At 29.9% G+C, this 18849-nt stretch overlaps 1 protein-coding gene across 8 annotated transcripts in view; it reads left to right on the top strand.

Moving 5' to 3' along the window:
• Nucleotides 1-823: 823 nt before the first annotated feature.
• The window catches only part of LOC119661995 (lysine-specific demethylase lid), a 32434-nt gene continuing 14408 nt past the window's right edge, over nt 824-18849 (top strand). For 5 of the 8 annotated variants that reach the window (XM_038071530.1, XM_038071526.1, XM_038071525.1 and 2 more), the window contains exons 1-3: nt 10029-10502; nt 14618-15994; nt 16155-17566. In XM_038071530.1, coding sequence (XP_037927458.1) covers nt 14632-15994; nt 16155-17566 — 2775 coding nt within the window. In that variant the 5' untranslated portion in view covers nt 10029-10502; nt 14618-14631. Of the gene's footprint in view, nt 883-9637; nt 9677-10028; nt 10503-12369; nt 12440-14617; nt 15995-16154; nt 17567-18849 lie in introns of those variants that run through there. The other 3 variants (XM_038071529.1, XM_038071527.1, XM_038071528.1) reach the window with 3 other exon arrangements.

Raw genomic sequence — 18849 nt, 5'->3', positions numbered from 1 at the left:
CTAAATAAGTATGTGTCATAAAGTATAAATACACTGCAGAAAGAAAGGGACCATATGTTTTTTTTTTATATAATATTGAGTTATCTCTCGAAAGCTTGCGCTTCATTTGTGTGAAGAGTATGGTTATATTAGCATAATCAGTCATATTAATGATATAAAAGTATGGAAATTTTTGCAAATATATAGTTTTTAGTGCTACAAAGCGTTTGAAAGAGTGTATGACCAAACCTTTTTAATTCAAAAATAATCTCTTATTTATAATGAATTCATATATAGCATAGAAAACCTTTAAACAGTTTTCTTTTGATAAATTCTGTTTGCCAATGTTAATTATAATGCTAATCCCTCAAAGCTTGTTAGTGTGTTTTCATCTATTTCCTTACTGATTTACAAGCATTTCGCTAGTAATATCTCAAGAGAAATATTTTGCTTATCGTCACTTATTTACTTAAATGCTGCATCACTTTGATATAGTTGATGACTTCTCTGACATTATCTAAAAAATTTATGTTTTGTTCTAAATTTAGTAGAAGAAATATTACTTAGGAAATGAAATCAAGTAATCATCTTTAAAATTGTCATTACAAAGCCCAATATTCGTAGCCCATGTACCGTGAAATTTCATGTTTATTTTAATTTTCTTGCTTAAGATTTTTCACATTATTGTAAATGTGAAATGTGAATTTATAAATGAAATTAGAAATGAAACATATTATTTATAAATTTTTTAATTAATGCAAATAAAATTTTTATCTCTTAAATACTTTTATAATTTCATGTACATATGTATATATACAATTATTTCTTTTTTATATATATTATTTAAATTTGCTTTACAATACGTTAATAAAAAAGTATATTGCATGCAAACAAGTTCTCAAAGTAAGTACTGGAAATCTCAAAGTGTAAGTACTGGAATTGTGAATATCTCTCATATCGAATCAGGGGTCTTAAAAAGGGAGCTAAAGCATTCTTTGTAGCAAGCTTGCCAGCTAATTCATTACCGTAAAATTATTTATTTTCAAGTATCTAAACGAGTGTTATTTCACTAATCATAGCCCATCAGATATAAGTTTTTTGCAGCTTCGAGGATTTAGTGGTCCAAAATTGAGGAGACTTTACAGCTATCTGATTATTCTAATGTATAATATGGCCGTGGGCGAGTTCGAGTAAATTGAGGTAAGGTTGAAAACTGAAATTTCCTAGGGATTTTTTGCATTACACTTAACATACTTAGACTTATTTATTGCACTTATTTATTATTTTTGTGTTTATAGTTCTGAAATTTATTTATTTTTTAAACATCTTATAAAATTTTCACTATGCAAATACCTAATTTTTATCTAATTTACTCTACTTGAAATTCTGGTAAATACCAACATTCGCTTACTTACTAACATAATTTACTATTTCCCTCAATTTATCATCAATTTACTCGAACTCGTACACGGCCTATGTAGGCATTTCTTACAGATTTTAACGCAGTGGTTTCTACCTGAATAATACCTGAAGATGTAAGCTGAAACCAATTATCCATTTTCAAATTATGATCCATTTGTGAAACAAACGTACATATTGGAGACATGTGTGAATTTTTTACTATTCCATTCATTATTTCTGAAAGTGTTTTAGCAATCATTAAATCTATAATATATACTAACCTATGCTTCAATTGCTCAATGATTTCTTTTCCACTATTCCTTTTCCAGCAATCAGATTAGCGCTATTAACGTGTTCTGAAGAATCAGTGATGCGCTGTCTTTGTAGACAGCCTACTTTTTTACATTGCCATGTAAGTTGAAGTAAGTACTTTGGTATATTTATGCTTCAGCGCATTAAATGCGGTTTCAGTGCACTTTACAAGTTATGTGTACAGAAAAATGAGTAAATCTGTGTTGAATTTTTTGAGAAAAATAGATTTTAATGTTAAATAGAGTCTTCTGTTAGTGCAAATCCGTTATCTTTAACGTTAAGACTTTGTCTATCGTTAAAGTACCAAAGTCACGGGTTACTTTCTCAATGACAAGGAAACAGGTTAGACCATATCCTTACCGAGATTTTTTTAATATAATGATTTTTACTATTTTCCCACTGCCTCTTACTACTACGAAATGTTAAGGCTCTTCAAGTGTAGAAATTTTACCAAATATCTAAGTTACTGTTGTATAATACAATGGCCCTACAAGTACTCACATATAAATTAGTAACTAAAGTGACTAACAAAAAACTCTATGACGTCTTAACCACGTAAATAATTATTAGCTCTGATTTCGCGTCATATACATTAAATCAAATTTAGTGCTATAAATAAAGTTCTGAAAGAGGTTGAAACTAGAGAAATCGGTTTTAATGGTAATGATAATAATTTGTGGGATATATTAAATAAGTCTTGACATCAATCTTTGACAAACGTTAATGTTGCTATATATGCGTTGTAAGTTCGCGTATTGCTTGGTGAAGTTTTTTCCACTATTTGTAAGTAACTCAGTTGATATGCCAACGACATCCAGAGTTTTGTTGGATTTCATCTGACCGATAGCCCTCTATACATCTACATCTATCTATGCTAAATCGCAATATTATATAATAATACTTCTTATACAAACCGATTTTCTTTAAGATGATGATTTGGTGGATTATTGAGGAACTATTCCAATCACTCCAGATTGGCCAAAGGTGTTAATGGTATTGTCATTGCATGGGAAAGCTTTATTATGTCAAACAAATTCTGTAAATACAATTTGCTACTGAAATGCTAAAAAAAACCACGCCAACAAGAAAGTACTTTTAGTTGATTTTGGTAGTTGATCATGGCATGTTGGTAATGTCATCAAGCTCCAGCTTTGGGCAAGAAGTTGTAAAGAATGGCGAATTTTGCAAAAACTCCTTGAGAAATTACTTACTTACTTGCTTAGTGTGGTTTTCTTCTCTTTGTGTAGCATAAGGTCTACTGTACTTCTGTCAAACCACTGAGTTTCAAAAACTACAGTCGGGCCGAAATTTTAAAGGTTACATGTAATCCTGACCTAAAAGAACTTTTAAGAATTTGATAAATAAACATTATAAAATTGTAAACTTTAGGTGGTAATGCTCACAACTCTCTGTGATTATAATAAGACTTTAATATGATATCATTCAGACATTTTTCTGTCAAATAGACAGAAAAGCATTCAGGTGAAAGTTTTTTTTCTGGAGATATTTATTATTAATTAAGATGGCATTAATCCGACTTTTTGGGGCATGTACATTTGTAAACGGACTTTAATAAGCATTACTATTTTGACCAACATTTTTTTACTATATGCCAATAAATTTTAGTTTTCGAGGTATTAGACATTAAAGCCGCTATATTTACATGAATACTACCAACAACGAATATACTAGTCGGCACTAGATGGCGTGTAAAGTTTTTTTTTTATTGTAACCAGTGTATAAAGTGAATAAATTTGATTCTTGCTATCTCGAGAAGTAAACTATTTTGATATATAGTGTAGTCGAAAAATTGTTCCAAATTCCTGAAGGGCGTGCCCGGCAAAGTGGAACTGCACCATTATAAATAGTACTGGGGGCTTTTAAAATTATCCCATTATTTTACATACATGTGTAGATATATATATATTTGTTTAAAATTTGCATGGATTTGAGTTAGAACGTTTGCTATCACTAAAAACAACTTTGTAACCCAGGTATTCAGTGCTTCACTTAAGCACATCGTTCACTTATGTGTGTTCTTAAGTTTAATCAACGCATAGTTAACTGACCTAATCAGTAAGATAAGCATTCATTATTAAGTGAATAATAAGTACATCTCCAATATATGCAATATATTAAATTTAAATGTCTGCTTCTATAGAAGTTGTAGTAATTTTTATAGAAGTTGTAGAAAAAGTAAAATACTTTTCTCGAAATTAATAAATTCTATGGATTAAAAGCTATGTACGTAGTCTAGGTTCCATATATACGATACCTATTTCCCTTAAATGATTCTAAATAGTTTCTTTCATATATAAATTGTGAAATTAATTACTTTCCTTTCATCGAAACCTATTACATAAGTTCAAGGTTATATAAGAACTTCATTATATATAATATGTATTGGTGTAAACCAGCCATCCTTCACAGGCAGACAACGCTGCATTCTCTTCAGAGCGGTCATAGGATACATACATATGTGGACCTTTATTAATACAACACTGCTTTAAAAATAAAAATAAACATATTATTTTATAATAAATACTATAAAATTATTTGAGTCAGTTAAATTAGAATAGGTCATGTCAGCGGTAATATTTCGTTAAAAATGCAATGTATTGGAAAGTTTATAGAAAAGAAATATTTTTTCAAAATAAAACAATTAAAAATGTTGAAAATGTCAAATAATTTGTGCCTATTATACTAAATTCTTTTCCGCACCAAGATCTGAAAAAGTCAAACGTTAAATTAGTAATGATTTAATAAAGTGAGAATAATATTATTATTAATATTATTATTAATTATTAATATTATTAATTCTAAGAATATTTTTAATATACTGAGCTGGAATTAATCATATTTAAATACATAATTATTGCAGACTATAAAATATTATATATATATTATAAATATTCCTACAAAAATATTAGGAACTTATTATTGTGAGATTAGTTACTCATTTAGAGACTACTTCAGATACAAAGTACCATTATACGCTTATATCACAATAACTTAATTGTGATATAAATAAGTGCTATTATCGAAATCCAAATATTCGTTTAATACTTCTTTTTTAAATAAGCATCAAACGAATTTGTTTTTAAGTCTAAAAGAGTGTGTCAGTAGTACTAAATTGATACTAAATTGAGAAAAATACTAAATTGTGTCGATAATGCAAGTTAAATTAGTATTCAGTTAATTTTTAAGACTAAATGGCTGTTATATAAATTTATAATTAAAATAGTAAACCAGAACAAAAGGGTTCACTGGGATACTCTACCAGGATTAACACAATCTAAATCACTTATTAGTGCATAAAACAATAGGAAATATCAGGATTGTAAGGACTTATCCAAATCAAAAGTAATAATCATCACAGCAATCTTAACGGGACACTGTAAACTAAAATATCAACTAACGAGACTGGGCATATATACGGATGCAAACTTCTGCAAATTCTGAGAAGAGAATGAAGAGTCAGCCACACGTGTGCTGTTAGAATACGCTGCGCTAATGCACACACATAATAGACTTCTGGGAATGTATATACTTACGGAAGATGCAATAAAACTCTATATAGTAGGTTCTATATTATTTTTTATTGATGCAACATGGCTTAGCAACTTACTCTAAACCAAAAAGAGGACGCAATGGACCCGAAGGTTACTCTGCCACATGCTACATCAATAATATAAATCAAAATAATTATGAAAGAAAGAAAGGAAAGATGTTTGCACACACTCTAAATATGTGTGCTCGATTGTACACAGATTTGTTATGGTGTTTTAAAAATTTATCCCGTTAAAATCTTTTTCTAAAATAAAAATTTTTATGATTTTATAGTTCCACAAAATTCTCAGCACAAATTTCAAGATTTGGAAAACAGAAACACTATTTGAGGCAGAAGATTATTTGTCCTGCTTCCTCCATAACCAAAGAAGTAGTTGATTTTTTTATTTATACCAGTGCTTTTCTTTCGCTGTTGGAGTATGTAATAAGGGATCATGACCAATCAATCAATATGGTACAAACATTAAATTGGTAAAATGGTAAATACATTTTCATTAGTTAGAAAAAATTAGTCAGAAAAATATATATAGCTTGAAATTCTCAAAAGCAGAGATGCTTGCATCAACAGGGTATCGGATGGTGGGTGTTAGAGTAAAGTAGAATTCATATAATTTTTTCCGCCAAAGTAGATATAATACCCATTTTACACTACAAATTAAAGATTTCTTACCAGAGGATCCTAAAGTGTGCGTCCATATTCCATATTTACTTCATAAACATGCTAATAATACAAAATACTTACAACCAATGTTATGGAAATACTGTGAGAAGGAATCGATTCCAGTCCAAAAGAGGTGACATAAAACTCTGTAACGATTGGAGAGGCATTTCAATGTAGAATGTGGTTAAAAAGTTTTCAGTTACAAAATACTGCAGTGGTCGAAGATTTTTTCGTAAAGAAGAAAAATATGACCGACCTATATAAATCTTGCACTGTCATTTTAAGATCATCCGCATGATAATAGAATAATCTTTTGAGTATAATAGATGCAAGTATATTCAGAGAAAAATTCACTGTGTCAAAACATTGTTGAAAATTATTATAAGAAACATCAAAGAATCTGCAAAGTAATGTAATAGTCTACATTATTTTAAAAAAAAACGTCAGTACCAAATATTTTACGTATAAAAGTTAAGACAGTTTTGGACTCTACAAAATAACAGTTCGTTCTGGTAAACTTTCTTCCTCTACTACATACAGTGTATATTAGGCATATGTGAATATAAAACAGCAAAGAACATGTTATGCAGACGATCAATTGATCATCAATCATAATTTATTTTGCACTGAAAGCGAAAACTTGGGGTTAGGGTGTTCACGCAACCTCTTAAATTTAAGCTTGAGTTGCATTGAAAGCAACTTCAATTGACAGCTAAATATACAAACATGACAGCTAAAATTACAAACAAAACTTGCGTGTGAGTCCAGTATTATTTATTTTACTACCTTGATCATCGACACAATCTATATTCATAGCTAATATTGCTTTTTTGAGAGAACTAAACTTTTGAATATGATAAATTAATATACATATTTTAGGTATTTAGGCTAATAACTGTAAAAGTCATAATATTTTATGTAAATAAGTTTCAGGTCTGTTTATTTTTCCAGTATTTAACATCTTTTTGATTTTGTAATATTATGCTGCTACCAGTATTCGGTAAAATATTAAATTTTTCCACTTTACTGTTAAGTGTTACACAAAATTTTAAAACTTAAAGTATTTAAAATACATAATAAATAAGGATATATAAGTTCGGCCGTGTGCAAGTTTGAGTAAATTGAGGTAAAGTAAATTAAAATTTTCTAGAAATTTTTTGCACTGCACTTATGTAAACATTTATTTATTGCACTTATTTATTATTTTTGGTTAAAAATGTTCAAATTTATTTATTTATTTATTAAACAACTTATAAAATTTTTACAATGATAACACATAATTTACTAAATTTTATCTTATATAGTCTACTCCAAATTCTGGTAAGTACCAACATTCGCTGCCATACCGACATAATTTACTATTTCCTTCAATTTAACATCAATTTACTCGAACTCTCACACACGGCCTTAATATAAATATTTTATAAAAAACAAACTTTATTTTAGTTATATCTTTTTCTTTACATTTTTATATTTTCGTGCTTTCATGTAGAACAAAGTTAGCAAAAAAAAATATCAGCTGCTTTGATTTTCAATTTCATAACATTAATAAAAAGGAATTGAAAAAGTTCATTCAGATGCATATCGTTTCACGACTTAACCTAATCTTATAATTTTACATGTCAATTGTTATTGCTTTCAAAACAAAATGAACATTTTTAACAGCAAAAGTTACAAACAAAACTCTCGTGTGAATCCAGTATTAATAAAGCTAAGATTTGATCGTTTCCATTGGCATGAGCTGATTTATGCATATGAAATAGATTGTTTCACACATAAAACATGTGACAAATATTTCAAATATTGGTAACTTGAGGATGAAATATATTTATAAGGGTTGCATTTTTCATTTTCCGCCTTAAATGACTTGAGTAATTTATAATGAGCTCATTTATGTGAATTCATTTTTAATAATAAATTATTCTTATTAGCAAAGACACTTATGAGGAAAACTGCTTAAATGAGACCAGTGGAGTCATGGTATAGTCTATCAAATACAATACAAATTAATTTAAGTTATTATTATTAATTTTTATTTATAATATTAGTTAAAAGTAGTCGAACAATTAGCATAATACAACTTATATACAATGCAGTAAAATACAATATAATACAATATAAGCACCCCGTTTACACGAGTTTTTAAAGTTGTTTTTGAGACTCTTAACTGAATTTTGTTTAAAGGCACTTTTAGTTTACTAATAGCAGTTTATTATCACTTTTAGTAAGAAACATCACTTTAAAGTATTGTGTAAACACCTTAAAAGCAGTTTAAGTTTTGAATTGTCAGCTGTTAACTATCAATTGGTATTTAAATTTTATTACAAATAACACTATTTACAAAAAAAAAAAAAACACTAAAAATACGAAAAATAACGAAAAATGAAAAGAAAAAATTGGATGAGAGAAGATGAAGAGTATTTAATTAAAGTATTTGCAAAAAAAGAAATAGTAAAATTGTTGGACAGCAAGAAATATGGAAACGATACAGTTTATGAAATAGTTCTGCCAAGAATTGGAAGTCAGAAGTATTGTCATTTTATTGAAGAATTGTAATCGCAATTCTAATTTTGTGAATTTTATACGGAATATATCTAAAATCTTAAATATTGTTTTATTATTTTCTTCCACTGTTTTGTTAACAATATCTTTATTTTGCAATTAAAGTAAATTAATTTTTAGTTTTTCTCTAACCATTTTTAAAATGATTAAAATTATAATATGTGATACTTCTGTATTACCACTTTATTATCAATTACAGCACTTTTAAATGTATGTTGTAAATGTTCATTATTTTGCGAGGATTTATTGTTTTAGACGTTATTATTGTTTTACACGTTATTATTCTTTTTTCTTTTGCTTTTGAGAAGACGATGGACCATTAAGTTCTCCACACATATTAATTTACCGCTTAACAGCTGACTGACTTTTTTATCTCTTGTGCGTAAACGCTCTAAAAACTAATTTTAAAATCAGTTCTAAAAGTAATTTTAAATAAATTTAGTGAAAACATAGTGAATGCAAATAACTTTTATTAATTTTTATTTATAATAATAATTAAAAATAATAGAACAATTAGCCGATAGGGCTAATAAATAAATAATATCCTACGTCAATAAAATTAACAATTTTGCGTTTTAAAAATAATTGTATGTTTAAAAGTCGAATATAAATATATAACGGACTATAAACTAATTAAAAAATTCGAATATTTCCTAAGATCACTGATGATGAGTACGTGGCAATACTTGAAACAGCGTTGTATGGTCAGCCAAATTTCAATAAATGGAATAAATTAAATTAAATAAACTTTGAAATAGTTTCTTTTCGTTATAAAGACTTGTCACGCTGGGCAAGAAAAAATTGAACATAAATATATGAGATTTTCAAAAATTCCTAATAGTGTTCAGTGCATTTAGATATTTATGTATTACTTGCGGAATATAACAAATATGTGTAGTACTTCTCAAACTACAACCCTGTAGTAGTATATATGAATTCACCATGGACAATGACGAAATAGACACCATTACGCTGAAAATGTATACAACATTCATGTATGGTGAATGTATGTATGGGTATATGTCGTTTTCTCGCAATGTATGGAGAAATAAAGTCGTGTTAGAAAGATAAGGTGGTGAGGCTGTGCAAATAATTAAAAAAATCTATTAAAATTCGTGAAAATACAAACTATTAATATAATATTTTTCTTTCTAAAGATTAAGAGTTTATATTGTAAGAAAAATGAAAAACGTGAGTAAAGGTTCAAATAAACTTAAAAAATACGTGACATGTGAAATAATAGTGTAGTTGCATTTAGATATTGCACAAGTTATTGGAAAAAATGGACAAAATTTATGTATAATTTGTATTAATATTTAATTTTGTTTATATGGTTATATTAATACGATAAAATGCGCTTTAAAAAGTAATTCTGCACGAAGAAAGAAGGAAATGTGTTTCAACACAAATTATCATACTCAGTGACTGGTTTAAATATAATTTTTTAAATTTAAACATTAAACAATATTTTTCCAATAAAAGTTTGAAAAATATCAAAAATATTAAAAAAGTTTTAATATTAATAACATAAACATAAGAAATTATAAAAAATTATTCCCAGAAAATAAATTGGAGCGGCTTTGAAGCTTGATGTTTTACGTAAACCGACCAATTTGTATGTTTAGTGTTATTTAAAAACAATTAGAAGTGACGGCGTACGTGATCTAAACTTTTGTTTTACATATATGTAAAATTATCTGCAAAAAGTTATTAGCCTTGCCTAGCCTTGCCTCGCTCAAGTTGTACAAATCGCCAAAATCGCCAAAGTCGTCAAAGGTTTACATTTTTGGGATTAGAGTGCACAACGGTCACACAATCACACAGTCACATTATTTTGGTTTGTTGGAAGATTTGAATCGAATCGAATCGAATCTTTGCTGCTATATGGCCAACCAAGGGGGCAACAAAACAATGCATCTTGCCGCTAGCAAAAATATAGAAAATCAGAAAATATGAAAATCAAGAGAACTTTAGCAAAATAAACAGTTGAGAAGGAAGGAAAGAAAGAAAGGAAATAGTAAGTTGAACTCCTGGCCACCATTTTTGTTTTTTTGGAAAATGTGGTTTTTTTTTCTCTAAAAGATTTGGAAGATCTTTTGGTGTAAATTAACTTTTGTTAATTATGTAGAGTGCAGTGCGCTTTTATATTTCGTAAATTATATAAAATGAAATGAAAAACAGCAAGCAAACGAAAATTTTGCAAAAACGCAAACTGAGTATTGTATGCTTTGTATAATTCCATACTTGCTTCAGATATCGATATTTAGACGATATATAAGACATACACGTTTATTATAGATAATTGCTATCTAATTGCTAATAACTGCTAATAATTGCCATATAGAGGGTACAGAATTTTGGTAAAGTTCTAAAAGAGTTTTATGCAAAGTCTGTAATATTACATAGATTATGTGCGCTATGGGGGGTTGCATATTTTATAAAACTAATCGATATATGTGTTTACTCTGAGTCGCATGGAAATAAAATTAAAGATGAATCCGAGTGTATCACAAAAATTTCTTAAAAATATATACATTGATTATATGTCAGTTAATGCAACGTAAATATAGTTTGAAAACTAATAATTGTGACTTCTGTAGAGTGTGAAATAATTCCTTCCAACGATTTCTCTGGCTTGATCAATATTTTATGTTCTTGAAAGTGTGTCATGAACTTCCGCCTAAGAGCGGGTGGGCTCTTCTAATACAAATAAACATAGTCGCTCAAGCACCGTACTTTTTTTTTTTTTTACTTCAACGTGAATTTCGTCTGTGTATTCTTCCCTTTAAAGGTTCAAACAATATGGCTTCCTCATTGCTTTTTGCTATGAGCATTTCGCCTTATCGTGTTCTCCGCGCTGTGTTGTTGTTTATATGCAACTACGTTATACACATAATTTTTAGTTTTTTTTTATTTTTTTTTTCTACTCGTTATTCCTTATTTCGCTGTAATGTTGTGTAAGCTGACGTCCCCATTATAATTGGTGATTCTGCTGACTATATAATAAATTTATTTAAGTGAAAAATATGGATTTCTACTCGTGTAAAGAACCGCCAAATAATGTATATACATGCTATATACTATATAAAGTTAGTAAATATTGTTCACTGACTTTTTATATAAACAATTCAGTTCGTGTAGGAGATGACTGCCAGTTATACTTTCTTCTCAGTGTTTTTATTTTAAATTATATAATTTACACATACGCTCTATTACATATTATATATATATTCTACACATATATATGATGATGAATATAGACAAATGGGGACAGACAGGGAGTTCTGTTATTGAAGCTCTTCTATATATATATTCTGCATGAAAACAAAGTGTTTAAAATAATTTATGTTCTATAATAAAATTAAAATAAACTACTAATTCATTAAAAACTTAAAAAAAAAATAGCTGCAATAATTTGAACTGCAGTAGTGAGTGCCATATATCAATATTAAAATCGGTAATCAATCGATAGCGCAAGTCTATAACAGAACATAAGAAGTCCACTGCGACACCATAAAATGTAACTATTGTAAGCTATTGCAAAAACAAAAAAAAGGCGTCAAGTGTAATTGCATATAGTGTACTGTATAGGGTTTAAAGTGTTCAGTGGCTATATAAAATATAAATTAGTTCTAGTACTAGTGGATATTAGCGACTAATAAACTAAAACGTCTTAAAAATCTGCTTGCTTCTAAGGATTAGAAAAAGTTGATAACATAATATAAATATATAAAATATAAATTAGTTCTAGTACTAGTTCACATTAGCGCGACTAGTAAACTCTCTCGCTCTCTCGCTCTCTCTAAAGGGTTTTAAATCCGCTTGCTTTTAAGGATTATAAAAAGTTAATAATATAATAATTGTAATATAATAATATAATAACAATTATATAATAATTATGTATAACATAAGTGTTACACAGACAGATGCAGATCATAACTGCTTTCTTCACCGGTAATTTATTAGACAGACATAAATATTATTAATATAAATAATTATTTATTAAAATATTGTATATGTCTCTGCCGATATAAAGCAAGTAATAATAATAAAAAATTGTAGATGTGATTGGTACACTATGTTATATTTATAACTATATAGGCGAAGATGAGTTTAGTCCAACACAAATACTGAAATTAAAATACTGCGCAAGCATAATTTTAAAAATTTTTATAAAAATTTATTTATATTATTAATTTAAAGTCGGTCGGTCATTCTCTATTACGCGCAGTGAGCGATTGGTATTGTTACTGTTTGTTGTTGTAGCCCGCAGGGATCTGTTCGTGTTGTCTCTTTTGGATGTGCTGAACGGTACCTGGTCGTTGAACTTGACGAGTGGCTTTAGAAAGTTTTTAAAACCGTCCTTGTTTCTTCTAGAGGTGAGTGGTGGTAAAATGAGTAAATGGCTCTTTTTTGCTTGCTGAAGACTTGGCTCTACCCAAAATAGACGGATGATTTTTTTTTTTTTGCATTTTCATAGGCGTTCTAATCATATCAGCATATAAATCTGTTAAGAGATCTACGTGGGTGCGATCTCTTTTTGGTAATGCAGCAATTGTTAACTATCCCATGATGTAACTATAACATTTCTTTTATGACAATTTATATATCTAACGTTATTCTCAAATTAAATATATAAAGAAATAAATTTTACTTGATCTTTATCTAGTACTTTACATGTCGTATAGTTAATTACTGCAACAATACTATTAAATACTAAATAGATTTCTATTTGCAACTCTTGGATTTTTTTAAGGCATTTCATATGTAATTTGTTGTTTTTAACTTTCTTAGTTTTAGGGTTTTAATAGTAGATGTTAACATTTCTCAATTAGCTACATGAATTCTATAAATTTGGTAAATCTTATTTCTTGTAATATCGTTTGTAGCCATTGGGAAATTTATCGACCTAGCCAAATTAATCGATGGCGAAGTTGAAATGTAAGAATATCTGCTGGAGAATCCACGACTCCGATACTTTCGCTATTAAGGAAAACAGAGAGATCAGCCCCTACAGGTCATCTTTCGCTGGTTTATTCAATTTTTGCAGTGGAATTAGAAATCCATTCTTTTATATTTTTAGAATAATTATTGAGGTTAATGAAGTATTTAAAATATGAGTCATGACATGCCAATAAAGACTACAGCTTTCAAAGTCTTTGTTTGTGTGAATATCAGGTAGTACAACGTGGTAAATATGCGTTTATGATTTTGTGAATCAAAGTAGATCCAATTTCTCGCCTTATTGTTGATGTAGGGTTAATAATGCTTTAGTAGTAGTTTGTCTATAAGCTACTATTTTGAGGACCTAAATGTTTTCTCGCGAAATACGGTTTTAGATTACCTTTTTGAAGTTTGCGTTGAAAGCTCGAGTTCGACTTCAGTGTTATATCAATATTCTAGCATGTAGTTGTGAGTTAGTGAAGAGTGTTAATTACAACTCAAATTATTAGTATTAGTAATATTCGTCATTAGAAAAGATGAAGAAAACTTGCCGTGACTTATTGTGTTCGTCAAAATGGAAGCGACTCCAAATCTGAATAACTTGATCGGTTTGTTTTTTTTTTTTCTGTTGTGGTACAATCGATTTAGTTGTGTTGGTGTTTGGCATAATTTCCGAAGGTAACTGTCTATTACCTTAATGTAAAATACCGTATAATCATTTTACATACCATATTTTCAAAACAATTATGCAAATTATATGACGGTCCCAGGATATCTACTCCAACAAATAAAGATCTCCTTCTCAAAAATAATGGTTAATATGGTTTGGAAAAAGATGTATTTTATTTTGTTTCTTCTTTTGGACATAGAGAACTGTTCAGCAGTTGGTTAAGGCTAATACTGTTATTTTTAAGATTGAATATCAACCAGAACTCATGACTAAAATGTTGTTTAATAATATTATTTATCACACTTTATTATAAATTATTTATATATATTATATTAAATATTAATTTCCAATAACAATAGCTGATAGCTAAATTCTTAATGCATGATTTCACAATATGTGATGTCTAACTTGATTTTAATAAAGATAAAGATAAAGTAAATGAAATTTTTACTGCATATATTAATTAAAGCTTTGAAATGTTATTTTTAAAATAAATTCTTATATTTAAACATTTTTAGATTATTGAACAAAAATGTCTACAAAACTAACAACTGCAACAGAAACCAGTCCAAATAATAATGCAGCATCAACATCATCAGCTGCATCAAATGGTAACACAACACCAGCTCGTCGTCTACGTACCCGCCATTCTACCTGTGCTAATACAAGTGTTGGAGAATCTACAAAGAAAAATTTAAATTTGACTGAGCGTGTATATTTTATAAATGATTCAAATGTAAACGATGCTTCTGTGCCTACCACAACTTTTGACGAAAAGCTACCGACAAACGTAATTGGTACCAATAACAGCTCTGGAAAGAAATATCATAACAGTTGCCCACATCCGACGAATACAGTACGCAGTAAGAATCAATCACCTACACAGCCACACAGCTCTAGCACATTCAGTATGAATAAGAACGAGGGATTCAATTTTGATCCACCACCTGAGTGTCCTGTATTTCGTCCGACGGTCGATGAATTTAAGAATCCGCTAGCTTATATAAGTAAAATTCGTCCAATCGCGGAGAAATGTGGTATTGCAAAAATTTTACCACCAGAATCATGGTCACCACCATTTGCTGTTGATGTAGATAAATTAAAATTTACTCCACGTGTTCAACGACTTAATGAGTTAGAAGCGAAAACTCGTGTTAAATTAAATTTTTTAGATCAGATTGCAAAGTTTTGGGAATTGCAGGGCTCTTCACTGAAAATTCCAATGGTTGAACGTAAAGCACTCGATTTATATTCGTTACATAGGTTAGTGCAAGAAGAAGGTGGTATAGAACAAACGACTAAAGAGCGCAAGTGGACGAAAATCGCAAATTTGATGTCATATCCTCCTAGCAAAAGTGTAGGAGCTACACTTAAAGCGCACTATGAGCGTATTCTATATCCTTATGAAGTATATACATCTGGTAAATTAGGTCAAAGCTCCACTCCTCCAGATTCCCCTGTACCGGATGTTTCTATTAAACTTGAAGATGGAACTGATTACAAAGCACACGAAATCATAACGAGGCAGCAAATCACACCCCCGAACGAAAGTAGTGCTCGGCGTTCCAAACGTTTTGCAAATTCAAGCGCAAATTGTGGTCTTGGCGCTAATAAAGCAATTACCATTAAAACTGAGTGCAAAGATGATATCAAACCAAATCAGTGTTTAAATTACCCTGGTTGTCCGGGCACAGGAGAAGGACGTACATGTATTTGTTTTGCTAATCCTGTAGAAAAGAAATTCTCTGAAAATAATTATTTTGATCCGTTACTTAAGTATGTGTGTAATATATGTAACCGTGGCGATGTGGAGGAATCTATGCTATTATGTGATGGTTGTGATGACAGTTATCATACCTTTTGTCTTTTACCACCACTTACAAGCATTCCTCGAGGTAATTAATTTATTTTGACATAGAAAATTTAATGGTTATTATGAGTCAAGAATTTTATTTAATATTACGCTTAATTTAATTTTAATTGGTTTTAAATAAATTATTTGAATATTTATTGAAAATATATTAAAATATTGGTCCAACTTCTTTTTTTTTTTAGGGGAATGGCTTTGTCCACGTTGTGTTGTAGAGGAAGTAAGTAAACCTACGGAAGCTTTTGGATTTGAGCAAGCTGAACGTGAATATACTCTGCAGCAATTCGGACAAATGGCTGATCAATTTAAAATGGATTACTTCCGAAAGCCAGTACATTTAGTTCCTACTTCTTTAGTGGAACGTGAATTCTGGCGCATTGTATCCTCCATTGATGAGGACGTTACTGTAGAGTATGGTGCAGATCTTCACACTATGGATCATGGTTCCGGATTCCCAACAAAAAGTTCTCTTTATTTGTTACCAGGCGATCAGGAATATGCTGAATCCAGTTGGAATTTAAATAATCTTCCTTTACTTGAAGAATCAATATTAGGACATATAAATGCTGATATTAGTGGTATGAACGCACCTTGGATGTACGTAGGTATGTGTTTTGCAGCTTTCTGTTGGCACAATGAAGATCACTGGAGTTACTCAATCAATTATTTGCATTGGGGTGAACCCAAGACATGGTACGGTGTGCCTGGCAGTTGTGCTGAACAGTTTGAAGACTCAATGAAACAGGCAGCCCCTGAGCTGTTTGCTTCACAACCTGATTTACTACACCAACTTGTCACAATTATGAATCCAAATATTTTAATGAACAATGGTGTGCCTGTTTACCGCACTGATCAAAATGCTGGCGAGTTCGTGATCACTTTTCCGCGTGCCTATCATGCTGGTTTTAATCAAGGTTACAACTTCGCAGAAGCTGTAAATTTCGCTCCAGCAGATTGGCTTAAAATGGGACGTGAATGTGTTAACCATTATTCGATGCTGCGTCGCTTCTGTGTATTCTCACATGATGAGCTTGTTTGCAAAATGGCTTTAGAACCTGCAAAGCTTACTTTTGGCATAGCTACGGCGTGTTACATTGACATGGCAGAGATGGTCGACTGCGAAAAACGATTACGCAAATCTTTGTTAGATTGGGGAGTCACTCGTGCTGAGCGCAAAGCTTTTGAACTTATACCAGATGACGAACGCCACTGTGGTGAATGCAATACAACTTGTTTCCTTTCAGCCGTGGGTTGTGATTGTACCAAATCAATAGTATGTTTGCGTCATTTCACTGATCTTTGTCATTGCACACCCGATAAACATACATTACTCTATCGGTACACTTTGGATGAGATGCCGCTTATGCTGCAAAAGTTGAAATCAAAAGCACAGAGTTTTGAACGCTGGCTTTCCCGATGTCGTGATATTGTGGATGCGAGTACGCCTACTTCGGTTACTCTTGCGGAACTTCAAGAATTATGTAAAGAAGCTGAAGTCAAAAAGTTTCCATCCTCGTTGTTGATTGATCGTTTAAAAGCAGCTGTAGTTGAAGCTGAAAAATGTGTTACTGTTATACAACAGCTTGGCATCAATAAGGTTTGTAATAAATCATATTTATACGTTACAACTTCACGTGTGTTTATATATGTATTTCTAAAGACTTGGCCGTATTAGGAGGCGCAAAAGTTTCTTTGTGCGTTTTTGTCCAATAGGAGGTGCTATTTTCATTTTTATTTTTATTATAACAGATAGAGAATAAATAAAGACAGTTATATCAAGAGTATTACATCTTCACGAGAGGAGAGCTTAGCCAAATAAGTATACATTACCACATATTTGATTCTATCTTTTTTTCTGGCTTTGCTTCGAATGAAATTCATTTCTTGTATATGGAATATCTAGAAACCCTATTTCTGTATACGCTTTCGGTTAAAAATTTAAATTCTTATCGCAAAACTCCTATCACAATTTCTAAGACATACTTTCAATATCTGTCTGTTTAATATTTTTATTAAAAACTTTTGATGTCTTTAACTTGCCATGAAATTGTAATTTATTTTGCAATAATGTGCTTGTGAAGTATAAGAATATTAATAATCTGATGTGCTCTTGATATGTTTGTAACAGTGCTATGTGCTTTGTTCACTGGATAAGATAGAATGTTTAGTATTTCTGTATTAATTGAAATCCTTAAGACCTTTACAAAATATCTCTTTATCATTTAATTGTCTTTTAGGGAGTGGAATTATTTCCAGTGGACTTATTTACTAAATATATAAACTACCGGTGAAGATTTAATAATGTATGTGAAGATTGTTGACACAACTTCTCCCGGGATGTAGATTTGATCGTTCATTGAATCCTTGAAATGTTCTTTTGAAATACGGTATTCAATGGTTTCAGAACTGAACTATAAGTTTGCATACCGACTGGCAGACAGGTGGAAATCGTTAAATAAATTTCTTATAACATCTCATCTGATCAAGAATATATATGAAATGATTAGTTATACATAAGAATATTTATAAATTGACTATATATATATATATATATACATATATATATATGAATAAATATAAATTGATTATTTATTTAAATGAACATATATAAATTAAGTTTTTATAGTCAATGTTGACACCATTTTAGAAAACTATTAAGTGAGTAAATAAACATTTATGCCTAAATCATTCGTCATCCAAATCCTCTTGCTTTACTTAGCAAACAAGGGTTATTCATAAAGTCAACATTTCTCCTGCTTTTTGACAGGAAAGGAGTGGATTTTGAAATATCTATGCAAGTTTATTAAAAAAACGAAATTAAAATAAAAAATTTTATTAAACGTTTAAAACCCCAGTACTCGAACTTCAACTCGTTATTGC

The sequence above is a fragment of the Teleopsis dalmanni genome, chromosome X, assembly GCF_002237135.1.
Source record: "Teleopsis dalmanni isolate 2A chromosome X, ASM223713v2, whole genome shotgun sequence".
In the NCBI taxonomy this organism is placed as follows: domain Eukaryota; kingdom Metazoa; phylum Arthropoda; class Insecta; order Diptera; family Diopsidae; genus Teleopsis; species Teleopsis dalmanni.
The sequence above is the reverse complement of the archived record's forward strand: the minus strand, read 5'-3'. Positions and strand labels throughout refer to the sequence as shown.